Source organism: Saccopteryx leptura, chromosome 1, assembly GCF_036850995.1.
Source record: "Saccopteryx leptura isolate mSacLep1 chromosome 1, mSacLep1_pri_phased_curated, whole genome shotgun sequence".
NCBI lineage: Eukaryota > Metazoa > Chordata > Mammalia > Chiroptera > Emballonuridae > Saccopteryx > Saccopteryx leptura.
In genome coordinates this window covers 29,215,113-29,227,187 of record NC_089503.1, presented here as the reverse complement: position 1 = coordinate 29,227,187, position 12,075 = coordinate 29,215,113, and the positions used below count along the sequence as shown (strand labels likewise).

The following is a 12,075-nucleotide window of genomic DNA, read 5'->3' as shown; positions in this document are numbered from 1 at the left end:
CTTTGGATATTTATAGTTAATTTCATAGCCTACTATTAGCAAAGCCTGGGATGATACTACTGACACTAAAAAATTAAAGGAAAAGACAAAAGCTGCTGTTAAAATTAATAAAGTTATTTTCACAAGTGCATGTTCACGACTAGAAAAGATAAGTTTTTATGACATTTTACTTGGTGAAATTAGAATAAGAAGGAGCTCTGTGCCAAGGAAGCTATGGATCACTCCTAGGTGTCTCTGTACTTTTACAGGATGCCTAGTTGGTACTGGAAACTCACTGGCAAAGAAGAATAATCTCTCCTGCAAAGGAGACAACACTGTGATTCCACTGAGAAGAGCTTTCATCACTTACTGTTTGGTATCTTGCATCTTCGGAAAATTTCCATCAGTTCATCCACTTGTACAAAAGGACCCTATTTTGATATAAATACATTTTGTTTTATTTATTTAAAAATTTTAATTATTTCATTTTTAATTAATTCTTAGAGAAAGAGGAAGGGAAAGAGATACATCGATTTGTTGTTCTTATTCATGCTGTCATTGGTTGATTACTGTATGTGCCCTGATTGGGGATCGAACCGGCAACCTTGGTGTATCAGTACAGTGTTCTAAACCAGGGGTAGTCAGTCTTTTTATACCTACCGCCCACTTTTGTATCTCTTTTAGTAGCAAAATTTTCTAACCGCCCACTGGTTCCACAGTAATGGTGATTTATAAAGTAGGGAAGTAACTTTATCAAATTTATAAAGCAGAGTTACAGCAAGTTAAAGCATATAATAATAATTACTTACCAAGTACATTATGTTGGATTTTTGCTAAGTTTGGCAGAGTAAATCTTTCTAAAACAACTTACTATAGTTAAATCTTTTTATTTATACTTTGGTTGCTCCACTACTGCCCACCATGAGAGCTGGAACGCCCACTAGTGGGTGGTAGGGACCAGGTTGACTACCCCACTGTTCTAAACCAACTGAGCAACCCAGCTGGGGCCCTAAAATTTTTATTAAATTTTTTTTTCACCTGACCTGTGATGGCATAAAGTGTTGACCTAGAACACTAAGGTTGCTGGTTTAAAGCCCTGGATTTGCCAGGTCAAAGCACATACAGAAGCAACTGCAAGGAGTTGATGCTTCCTGCTCCTCCCACTTCCCTTTCTCTCTCTCTCATCTCTCTCTAAAATGAATAAATAAAATATTAAAAATAAATCTTAAAAAATTTTTTCATTTACATTTGACATTCAGTATAGACATTTATATAATTTATGCGGGGATTCCCCAATAAGTCTAGCACCCATCTGGCACCATACATAGTTGAAATATTATTGACTATGTCACCTACAGTTTACGTCCACATGACTGTTCTGTAACTACCAATTTGTACTGCTTAATCCCTTCACCTTCTTCATCTAGTCCTCAACCCCACCTCCCATTTGGCAATGATCAATTTGTTCTCTGTATCTATGAGTTTGCTTTTTTTTCCTTTTTATTTATTTTAGTGAGAGAAGGGGAGGCAAAGAGCTAGACTCCCACATGTGCCCCGACCGGGATCCACCTGGCAATCCCACTAGGGGGCGCTGCTCTGCCCATCTGGGGCCCTTGCTTCACTGCTCAGCAACCAGGCAGAGGCCATGGAGCCATCGTCAGCGCCCAAGGCTAACTCGCTTGAACTAATTGAGCCGAGGCTGTGGGAGGGGAAGAGAGAGAGAGAAGGAGAAAGAAGGGGTAGAGGTAGGGGTGGAGAAGCAAATGGTGGCTGTCTATGTGCCCTGTCTGGGAATCAAACCAGGGACATCCACACGCCAGGCCAACGTTCTACCACTGAGCCAACCAGCCAGGGCCTTCTTTTTATTTCAGATTCTACATACATATAAATGAAATTATTTGGTTTTTGCCTTTCTCTATGTGACTTATTTCACTTAGCAGAATACCCTCTAGGTCTACCTATGTTGTCACAAATGCTAAGATTTCATTCTTTTTTCTTTTATGGCTGAGTGTTATTCCATTGTATATGTACACCACATCTTCTTCATCCAGTTTTCTTGCTAACAGACACTTAGGTTGTTTCCATATCTTTGCTTATTATAAGTAATACTGCAGTGAACATAGGGATGCATATATATTTTTGAATTCATGTTTTGGATTTCTTTGGATAAATATCCAGATGTAGGATTGCTGGGTTGTAAGGTAGTTCCATTTTTAATTTTCTGAGGTAACTCCATACTGTTTTCCTTAGTGGCTTCACCAATCTGCACTCCCACCAATAGTGCACGAGAGTTCCCTTTTCTCCACATTCTCGCCAACACTTGTTTGATTTATTGGTGAAAATCATTCTGACAGATGTGAGGTGATCTCTCATTGTGCTTTTAATTTGCATTTCTCTGATGAGTGGCGTTGACACAAACATTTTAATCCCCAATAATCTGACAAATTAAAATAGCACTACTTTATCTTTCCCAATATCAAAGGGAAAAGCCATTACTGTAACTCTCAGAGCAAGTGCCAATAATGAAAATCCCGAACTAACCTGGAAGCAGATGGGAGGAGGGAGAAGTTTCATTAAAACGACAGCTGCAGGTGGTACTGGGAATACTCCACCGGGGACAGGGTGTAAACCTGGAGCTAGAAGAGAAAGAAAAGCAGGAGTCAGATGGCATGAAAGAATTCTGTACATGTAAGAGCTAATACAAGCAATTTGTACATAAAGATATTCTATGTCTCTGTTGCTTTGTTCTGGACATTTTAAGCTGTGTTTGTTTATTGCTTTACATGTTTGACCAAACTCAAAAGGGCGAGACAGTAAGAACCATCTCAACCCCATGGTCACCGGAGGCAGAAGAATAAATAAGTGGCTTTGCATAAGAACCCAGGTTCTGACTCAAGTCTATTTATTTCCAAGACCATTTCTAAGCCTCACAAGTCATTTGTTCAGTCTGTTTAAAGTCAGTTAACAACATACTTATTCATAAAGGCCTGGTTAAATAGGATCTGGAGGGACTACTGCTCATTAGCAAGTATAAATAATACCAAATAACATCACTGGAGTAAGCTTCCAGTTGTACAGGTAATCTGTACATTAGCACAATTGTATGTTAGCACAATTTCTGAACACTAAGCATCACTGCCAAAGTGGGTTACTGGAATCTAGGTCACTGAGTTTTATTTTTCTTTTAAAGACATACTTAACATAGTTCAAAGATTATAGTTCAGTCACTTATTATAGTGACCCTAGTCTAATAATTAACCTGTAATGGAAAGGTCACATTCCTTTGCCCCCCAAACATCTGGATTTAAATCAGTACGGGATCTAAAGTCATGGCTTACGTGCTAAATGTCGTGGCTGAAATGGAATCATCTGCTGAGTATCTGGTTTAGGGTATTCTGGTTTTCTATCCACTTCATCTTTCAGAACAGGCACTATAGAAGGAGCTACAACTGGGTCTGGAATAATAGCTGCTAGCTTAGCACGGGAGACATCCTGAAAATGCAGAACAGAAGAATCCTAAACCTGAAAAAGGGACTTATAGAGTATAATTGAGCAATTCTGAAGTCTTGAGAATACACCGGATAATTAAGTAAAAACCACAGAAAGAATGGAGAGGAATAAGCAAGAACTTGATGATGGTAAAGACTGTTAAATATCCAAAAAAGAAAGCTAAAAGGCTCTAAAGATTTGGCGTTTTATGACCTTACACAACCCCAGCTGAGAATCTTTCAAGGCACAGTGCTGCTAGGTAAGACATTTGTCAGATAGCTATAAGCTTCTATGGGTAAATGGTAAGACTGGGTACCAAGTAGAGTGGTAAAATTGAGAAGAAAACCTGCAATTTTAGATAATTTTCTGACACCCCCCTACCACGGGAATTGAACAACATACATCCATTTAAGTGAAGAAGCTAGATTAAGTGAGGTCCTCTTTCATGAAAGCTAAAATAAAGTTTATCATTACACTGGTTAATAAGATTTTGCTAATGAAATAAGATTTCCAACATACAATTTCAGGAAGGAACACTTAATTTAGGAGCTACCGCTGTGTATCGGACAATTTTAGCCCTTCTTGATGAGGCCAAGAATAACATCTCCATTTTAGAGAAGGGACTGAAGCTCAGACAGGCTCTGATATTTCTGCAGTCACACAGCCAAGACGTGAGAGGATCGGGAGCACAGGCCTCTCTGACCTCAAAACCACCCCCAGCCTTCATTTTCGTATATGTTTAGCCCCACTGGGCTGAGAACAGCTCTCCAAAGGGAGCAATGTGGCTACATATTAGCAGAGACCCCACCCGAGAGAAGTTCCTCTGCCATAGGCCACCTGTGTCACCCACCTATCTAGAACCCAAAGAGCCTTTCAGCCACCATCAATGGATATAAGACATTTCACTGTCTTTAAATTTGCTCCCGTGCAGCTGGTGCCATCAAATGCAGTTGGTGGCAAACCTAAACGAGCACGCCCATTAGGATTACTTTTGTCTCACATTCCCTCTCTCACGTTACAAAGAAGCACATTAATCCTTCCAAAATAAAAGTAGGAAGAAAGAGGTAAGATAGAAAATTCATATTTAAGATGTGGCTCTATGTGGAAATAGCTCTTTTTCTTCATTAACTTTTAATTTCCATTTTCATCTGGGCAAAGTTCAAACAGCCTTTTCCAATATATTCACACAATCTAAAATGTCTTTGGCTTTTCACTGAGAAATAGTTAAACTTGAGGCAGAACCTGCCCAGCCCTGAGAAGTAACCCCTTAGTTCAGAATAGGAATCCAGGACAGGCACAGAACTGGAACTTCCATTAAAAAAAGGTCTGAAGTTTAGTTAGAGGTAATTTTTCTCAGATATTTTATCTAGTTTGGACAGCAGACTAGTGAGACCCAGGCCAAAAGGAGGCAGTGAGAAAATGGAGAATGATAGTCAGGAATACCCTAATGCTGGTTGGATTAAAGAGACCAATCTAGGGCCCTTCCCTTTATTTTATTTTATTATTATTTTTTAATTCTTTTTTTTACAGAGACAGAGAGAGTCAGAGAGAGGGACAGACAGGGACAGACAGACATGAACGGAGAGAGATGAGAAGCATCAATCATTAGTTTTCATTGCATGTTGCGACACCTTAGTTGTTCATTGATTGCTTTCTCATATGTGCCTTGACTGCAGGCCTTCAGCAGACCGAGTAAGCCCTTGCTCGAGCCAGCGACCTTGGGTCCAAGCTGGTGAGCTTTGCTCAAACCAGATGAGCCCGCACTCAAGCTGGTGACCTCAGGGTCTCGAACCTGGGTCCTCTGCATCCCAGTCTGACGCTCTATCCACTGCACCACCGCCTGGTCAGGCTAGGGCCCTTCTCTTTAAATTTCTATCTCAATCTGTTAACATGACAGAAAAAAATTAAGAAATAATAGAATGGTTTTCTCAGCAAGCGCTATTTCTGGGGCTGCATAAACATTTTTTCCTCCCGGTCCAAACAGGTTCAGGTAGAGTTGCTTTCTTGTGACTCAGTGGTCTACACACAGAGGTGTTCCTAGATAAGCTAATTTTCCCAAGGGCGCCAATGAAGCAGTACTCTTTTATTTTTTTAAGGATTTTATTGATTTTTAGAGAAGGGGGAGAGAGAGAGACAAACAGAGGAAGATAGAAAGGTAGAGATTGGGGGAGCAGGAAGCATCAACTCATAGTATGTGCCTTGACCAGGCAAGCCCAGGGTTTTGAACTGGCAACCTCACTATTCCAGGTTGATGCTTTATTCACTGCTCCACACCATGGGCCAGGCCAAAGGAGTGCTGTTTTAAAGATACAGAGCCCTTAAGAAAATGCACTGCTTAAACAAGCTGTAATATTTCTTCATTATGCCTACAAATATGTAACAGGAATTCCATTTGGTTTAAGATCTTGTGTCAAAATATGTTTGTCAATTTCAAGAACTATTAGGAAAAAAATGTTATAACTAAGATGACATTCAGATTTTCTTTTGTTTTTCTTCCCTCCTAACTCCTCTATCCATCTGTCCACCAGACATAAGGCATTGACAATTTCAGGGAAAGAATGAACGCATTTGCTAAATCTCATTTTAATTCTCACTTTGGTCAGTACTGTTGACACTCAATGTTTCATAAACCCAAGGAAAATCTTTGAACTTTTTTCTTGTTTTCTGCAAGTCTATCCTAAAACTAGATTAGTTGTCACTTCAAAATTTAGAAGGAAGTTTACCCATGAAGTATTCTAAAAGGTTGGCAAAGTGCCTTGGCTGGATAGCTCAGTTGGTTAGCATGGTCCTGAAGGACAGAGGTTGCCGGTTCGATCCTTGGTCAGGGCACATACAGATCTCTCCCTCTCCCTTCCTCTCTCTAAAATCAATAAAATAAACATTAAGCCACCAGAAAAGTAAGGACACTACACACATCTTAATCCTATGTACGTACCTTATAACCAAGTGCTTTTAGTTCACTTGCTGAGCAAGGATATAAATCCATGAACTTGTATCTATCTACCAGTAAAGCGGTTTCTTTGCCTTCATACTCTTCTTTGAATGCTGTAAACCGTCTTTTCTCTACTTTGAGTATACTAGCTAGATCACCAATATTGCTTTCAAAAGCTAGAAATCGGGCCCAGATTTCTCTGTAAGAAAATAAACAGGGAGTCCATTTACAAAAAAGTTCCCCCTCCTTTTTTTAAAAATTCTAAGTCTCTTTTTTATTATAAATATTTCTAAACTATAGAAAAACAGAATAATATAACAAATATATCATCACCTAGATTTAACCAGTTACTATTTTGCCATATTTTCCTTTACCTTATTTTTGCCTAAGCATTTGAAAGTAAATTATAGACATAATATTTCACCCTAAACACTTCTCTGTATTTAAGCCCTTTAGTGAGTTTTTACATATTAGCATACCTTCCTACCCTTTATGGTCAATAAGAGAAGAATCTGGTCAATAGAAAAGGAATCTGGATAGGTTTCTAATTTCTCCTGAATAATGTGGCTTCACCATTTTGTTGAGTGGCATGAATTATAATGTAGAATACAATCTTCATTCAGTGTACAAATAACAACATAAAAGCTCTCTATTTTTTTCCCAATAATGTAGAACACTGGGAATCAATTTATATTGCCTCACCACTATTCTAACAGAAAATTAATTCTCTGAGACTACTTAAGTGTCACTAAGCAACATTGTACTAAACTAATATATTGAGTGCTTATTCTATACCAGGTATAAGACTATCATAAAAATCCCACATTGATAGATATTATTGTTACTTGATGAGAAAGTAAGGATTGGTGAGGTTAGGAGATCTGCCCAAGGCACAGTTGGCTAAGCTGGAATTTGAACCCAAGACTCCAAAGACTTACTGTTTCCAGTGTATCATTATTTCATGTTGTTCCTGTTTGGTAAACCTGACAGAGGCGAAACCATACCTCAGGAATATAATATGCCAAACAAACTGTCAATCTGTAAGAATCTTTGCTCTCAAGTAAAGGAGGTAAAAATTTTAGAACACCTCTAATTTGTTCATACCAATTTCTAGGGATATAATAAACTAGAAAGCTATATTAAAATAGTCAACAATAAATTGCCAAAGCATCTCTCAAAACAATTCTAATCAGTATAAAAAAACTAAAACACTAAAAACAACAAAAAGAACCCTACAAAAATTATCTTAAAAAAATAAAAATTAAAAAATTATCTTAAGTATGAAAATATTATAGGCAGGCATTTGTAACTTAAGCTTTAGAGAGAAGGGAAATTTCTCCTGAAACTCTACTCAACAAGCAAATAAATGTTCATTCCGTAGGTCAGAATTCAATATTCAAGTCACATTAGAACCTGACCAACACGCTTTTACCATGGCTTACCCTGACTTTTCCGGAGGAAGGCTTCCAGATGTTAAAACTCGTTCAAACAAAACTCGGGTATTATTGTCCTCTAGGATAAAGAGTTTTTAAATGTTGAAAAGCCAGTTTTACAATTCAATAGTGTATTTGCACATGCATTATCTCATTTAATACAAAAATCCTATGTAGAAAAGTAACTTATTACACTCAATTTTTATAGACGAGGAAATTTGAGGTTCAAAAAACTTAAGTGAGTAGATCTGGCTCACTGGTATTGAGTAACAGACGTCTAACTAGAAGCAGGTCTTTTTACCTGTAGTTCAGCCCTCATTAGGATATTACAGTTGGAATGTAAATCTATTTGTAATAGTGTGATATCTGAGCTCAGAATCCCATTTGCCTTTTAAAAATAATGAAAATCATGTATCTGCTGTCATTGAAGGAGTCAGACTTTTTTTTTTTTAAAGAGAGAGAGGCAGATAGGAACGGAGAGAGATGAGAAGCATAAATGCATGGTTGCAGCACCTTAGTTGTTCACTGGTTGCTTTTTAATATGTGCCTTGATGATGGGGGGGGGGGCTTCAGCTGAGCCACTGGCCCCTTGTTCAAACCAGCGACCTCTGGACTGAAGCCAATGACCATGGGGTCATGTCTATGATCCCATGATCAAGCCAGCGACCCTGCGCTCAAGCTGGGGAGCCCATGCTCAAGCTGGCAAGCTCAGAGTTTCAAACCTGGGTCCTTAGTGTCTCAGGCCAACGCTTTAACCACTGTGCCACTGCCTGGTTAGGCTATTGATATTTTTAAAATACATTGAATGTGAAGGATGGCAAACTCAAATTTACATATAGCTGAGTTTCTTATTTTGCAGAACTAAGTTTAAAATTTCTCTATAGGTACACTATCTACACTGGTAGATAAATATGCAATGGAAAATGAATTCAGAATGGTCACCAGAGGTGGATTAGAATTTAAGAGTCTTGGGAGGTCCTTTGTAGCTTGAAATGGGAAAATATTTTTTGCTAAGCTCTAAGAGATCTATTAAAATTTAATTATTGGTATTACTAACAAAAATTGAATTGTATATATAAAATGGGTGCATTTATGGTATATAAATTATACCTCAATAAAGCTGTTTAAAACCAATCCAGCAGAGTAGTTGGTTTTAATTGCCTCAGGGTAGTTATTCAGTTTTACTCTATGTCACATGCAAAGTAAAACCAAGAAACTTAAAATGTATTAAAAATGTATTGAGCCCTGGCCTATTGGCTCAGTGATAGAGTATTGCCCCTGTGTGTGGAAGTCCTGGGTTCGATTTCCAGTCAGGGGACATAAGAGAAGCAACCATCTGCTCTCCCCCATCCCCTTTCCCTCCTGCAGCCAGGGCTCGAATGAACAATTTGGCCCCGGGCACTGAGGATGCCTCCATGGTCTTGCCTCAGGTGCTAAAAATAGCTTGGTTGCCAAGCAACAGAGCAGTGGCTTCAGATAGGCAGAACATCAGCCCAGATGGGGGTTGCCAGGTAAATCCCAGTCAGGGTGTATGCAGGAGTCTGTCTCTCTGCCTCTCCTCCTCTCACTGAATAGAAAGAAATCACTTCCCCAGTAGCCTACAACATTTTACTTTACTACTTTGGTACCTGAGTTTTAGTGGCTAAAGCTTTTTGTCTATCCTGTCCTATCATGCCTAATCCCTTCCCCCAGGCTGCACACAGAGATGATTTGCCCAGGGTCATCAGAGATGAGCATCAACAACTCTGTGTCTCCCAATCCTAAATTTGCAGTGTTATCCTACTACTGAAGAGACTTTACTGGTAATGTATTAAAGACCATTCTGCAGAATCAAAGGCATCTACCATTTTTCAATAAATATAAATTCATGGTTGACAGGCCATAAATATTTCTCAAGTGGCTATGAAGTGCCTGGTTTTGGTGTGATGACATACTCAAGAAGGAAATAAAATTCAGCAACATCATTTAAGAGAATGACACTGATGGCTTAATATTAAGCAGTATAAATCTAGAATCTACTTACCATTGAGGTGAGAAAGATAGTCAATATAGGCCAGAACATATTCTGGAATGTCTCCATATTTCTTTAGCCCCAGTTCAAAAATCTTAAAGGCAACAGACTTGTCCTAGAAATAAAGAGAAGGAAGTACTGATTTTCATGAAATGTCAGACAAGATACTCAAAAGGATATTAAAACTTAATACCTAACCATGACAAGGTACATTAAGAAGATAGGGCCTGAACAGGCAGTGGCGCAGTGGATAGAGCGTCGGACTGGGATACGGAAGACTCAGGTTCGAGACCCTGAGGTCCCCAGCTTGAGCGTGGGTTCATCTGGTATGAGCAAAAAGCTCACCAGCTTGGATCCAAGGTCGCTGGCTTGAGCAAGGGGTTGCTCGGTCTGCTGAAGGCCCACGGTCAAGGCACATATGAGAAAGCAATCAATGAACAACTAAGGTGTTGCAACGAAAAACTGATGATTGATGCTTCTCATCTCTCTCGATTCCTGTCTGTCTGTCTCTATCTATCCCTCTCTCTGACTCTCGCTCTGTCTCTGAAATAAATAGATAAATAAATAGCCTGACCTGTGGTGGCACAGTGGATAGAGCGTCAACCTGGAAACGCTGAAGTTGCCGGTTCAAAACCCTGGGCTTGCCTGGTCAAGGCACATATGGGGGTTGATGCTTCCTGCTCCTCCCCCCTTTTCTCTCTCTCTCTCTCTCTGTCTCCTCTCTATAATGAATAAATAAAATCTTAAAAATAAATAAATTAATTAATTAATTAAAAAAAAGAAGATAGGACCTGGCTGGTTAGCTCAGTCGGTTAAGAGCATCATCCTGAAACAAGAGGGTTGCGGGTTCGATCCCTGGTCAGGTCACACATGAGAAGCAGCCAGTGAGTGCAAGACTGAGTGAAACAACAAATGAATGCTCCCATTGCCACCCCCATCTCTTTCCCTTCCTCTCTCTGTCTCTCTGGAGAAAAAAAAAAGAAGCCCTGGCTGGACAACACCATCCCTGGTGCAGAGGTTGCTCATTTGTTTGATTACCAGGTCCAGGCACATACAGAAGTAGCGCATTCTGTCTCTCTCTCCTGCCTCTCTCTCTCTCTCTCACAAAAAAAAAAAAAAAAAAAGAAATAAAATGAAGCCTGATCAGGTGGTAGTGCAGTGGACAGAGAGTCGACTGGGAATGCTGAGGACCCCGGTGAGTAACCCTGAGGTCGCTGGCTTGAGTGTAGGATCATAGACATGACCCCATAGTCACTGGCTTGAGCCCTAGGTCACTGGCTTGAGCAAGGGGTCACTGGCTCAGCTGGAGCCCCCAGTCAAGGCACATATGAGAAACAATCAATGAGCAACTAAGGAGCTGCAACTATGAGTTGATGCTTCTCATCTCACTTCCTTCCTGTCTCTGTTTCTCTTTCTTGCTTAAAAAAGAAAAAAAAATTTTTTAATCATATTAAGTAAAAATTGCTGAGCTAAAAACCACTCAAGAGGGTTTAGATTCATAAATGTGGAGTCTAACAAGGCAGAAATAGCTGGCAGTAGGGGTTTGGATTAATATTCTATGTAATTATGTATATTCCTTTAAAATATGAACAATTAAAGTTTAATGACAGAAACTAGAACTACCTTTCTTTTAATTAATGTATCTCAGAGGAAGGAAATGATTTTATCTCTGTATTTTATTTCAGTACTTACCTTACTACAGTAATACTCCATGAGTGCTGCAGTAACATAGACATGATGGCGTGTTCTGGTGTCTTCTCTTGCTTTTTTAAATATCATTCTTCCGGATTTGATACCTTCTGCTCTTCTTGCAAATTTCATATACTGGATATATACCTGTGCAAAACCGAATATTTGTTTTTTATAAATTAGGCAGAATGTGAACCGTGTAGCATCCAAAACTGGCTTCCCTTATTTACTGCTAATATATTTTCTGTATATGAAAGAAATCTTGAATACCCAAGAAATCAAAAGGTAAGATGATAGATATTGTACTATTTAAATCCACAAGCAAATTTATTCTGGTATTAAAGATACATGCAAATTACTTTTTAAAAATTGAGATATCACTCACATACCACAAAATTTACCCCCTTTTTTTTAAAAGACTTTATTCAATTTTCAGAGAGGAAAGAGAGGGAAGAGAGAGAGAAGGGGGAGGAGCAGGAAGCCTCAACTCCCATATGTGCCTTGACCAGGCAAGCCTGAGGTTTCGAAACAGCAACCTCAGT

General features: G+C 39.1%; 1 protein-coding gene across 1 annotated transcript in view; it reads right to left on the bottom strand.

Moving 5' to 3' along the window:
• CSTF3 (cleavage stimulation factor subunit 3) overlaps positions 1-12,075 on the bottom strand; it is an 80,874-nt gene that overhangs the window by 840 nt on the left and 67,959 nt on the right. The window contains exons 14-20 of the mRNA XM_066363625.1: positions 11,537-11,680; positions 9,857-9,959; positions 7,843-7,912; positions 6,404-6,599; positions 3,318-3,471; positions 2,521-2,615; positions 350-410 (exon numbers count right to left, since the gene is read on the bottom strand). Of these exons, the coding sequence (XP_066219722.1) occupies positions 350-410; positions 2,521-2,615; positions 3,318-3,471; positions 6,404-6,599; positions 7,843-7,912; positions 9,857-9,959; positions 11,537-11,680 (823 nt within the window). The remainder of the gene's footprint in view (positions 1-349; positions 411-2,520; positions 2,616-3,317; positions 3,472-6,403; positions 6,600-7,842; positions 7,913-9,856; positions 9,960-11,536; positions 11,681-12,075) is intronic.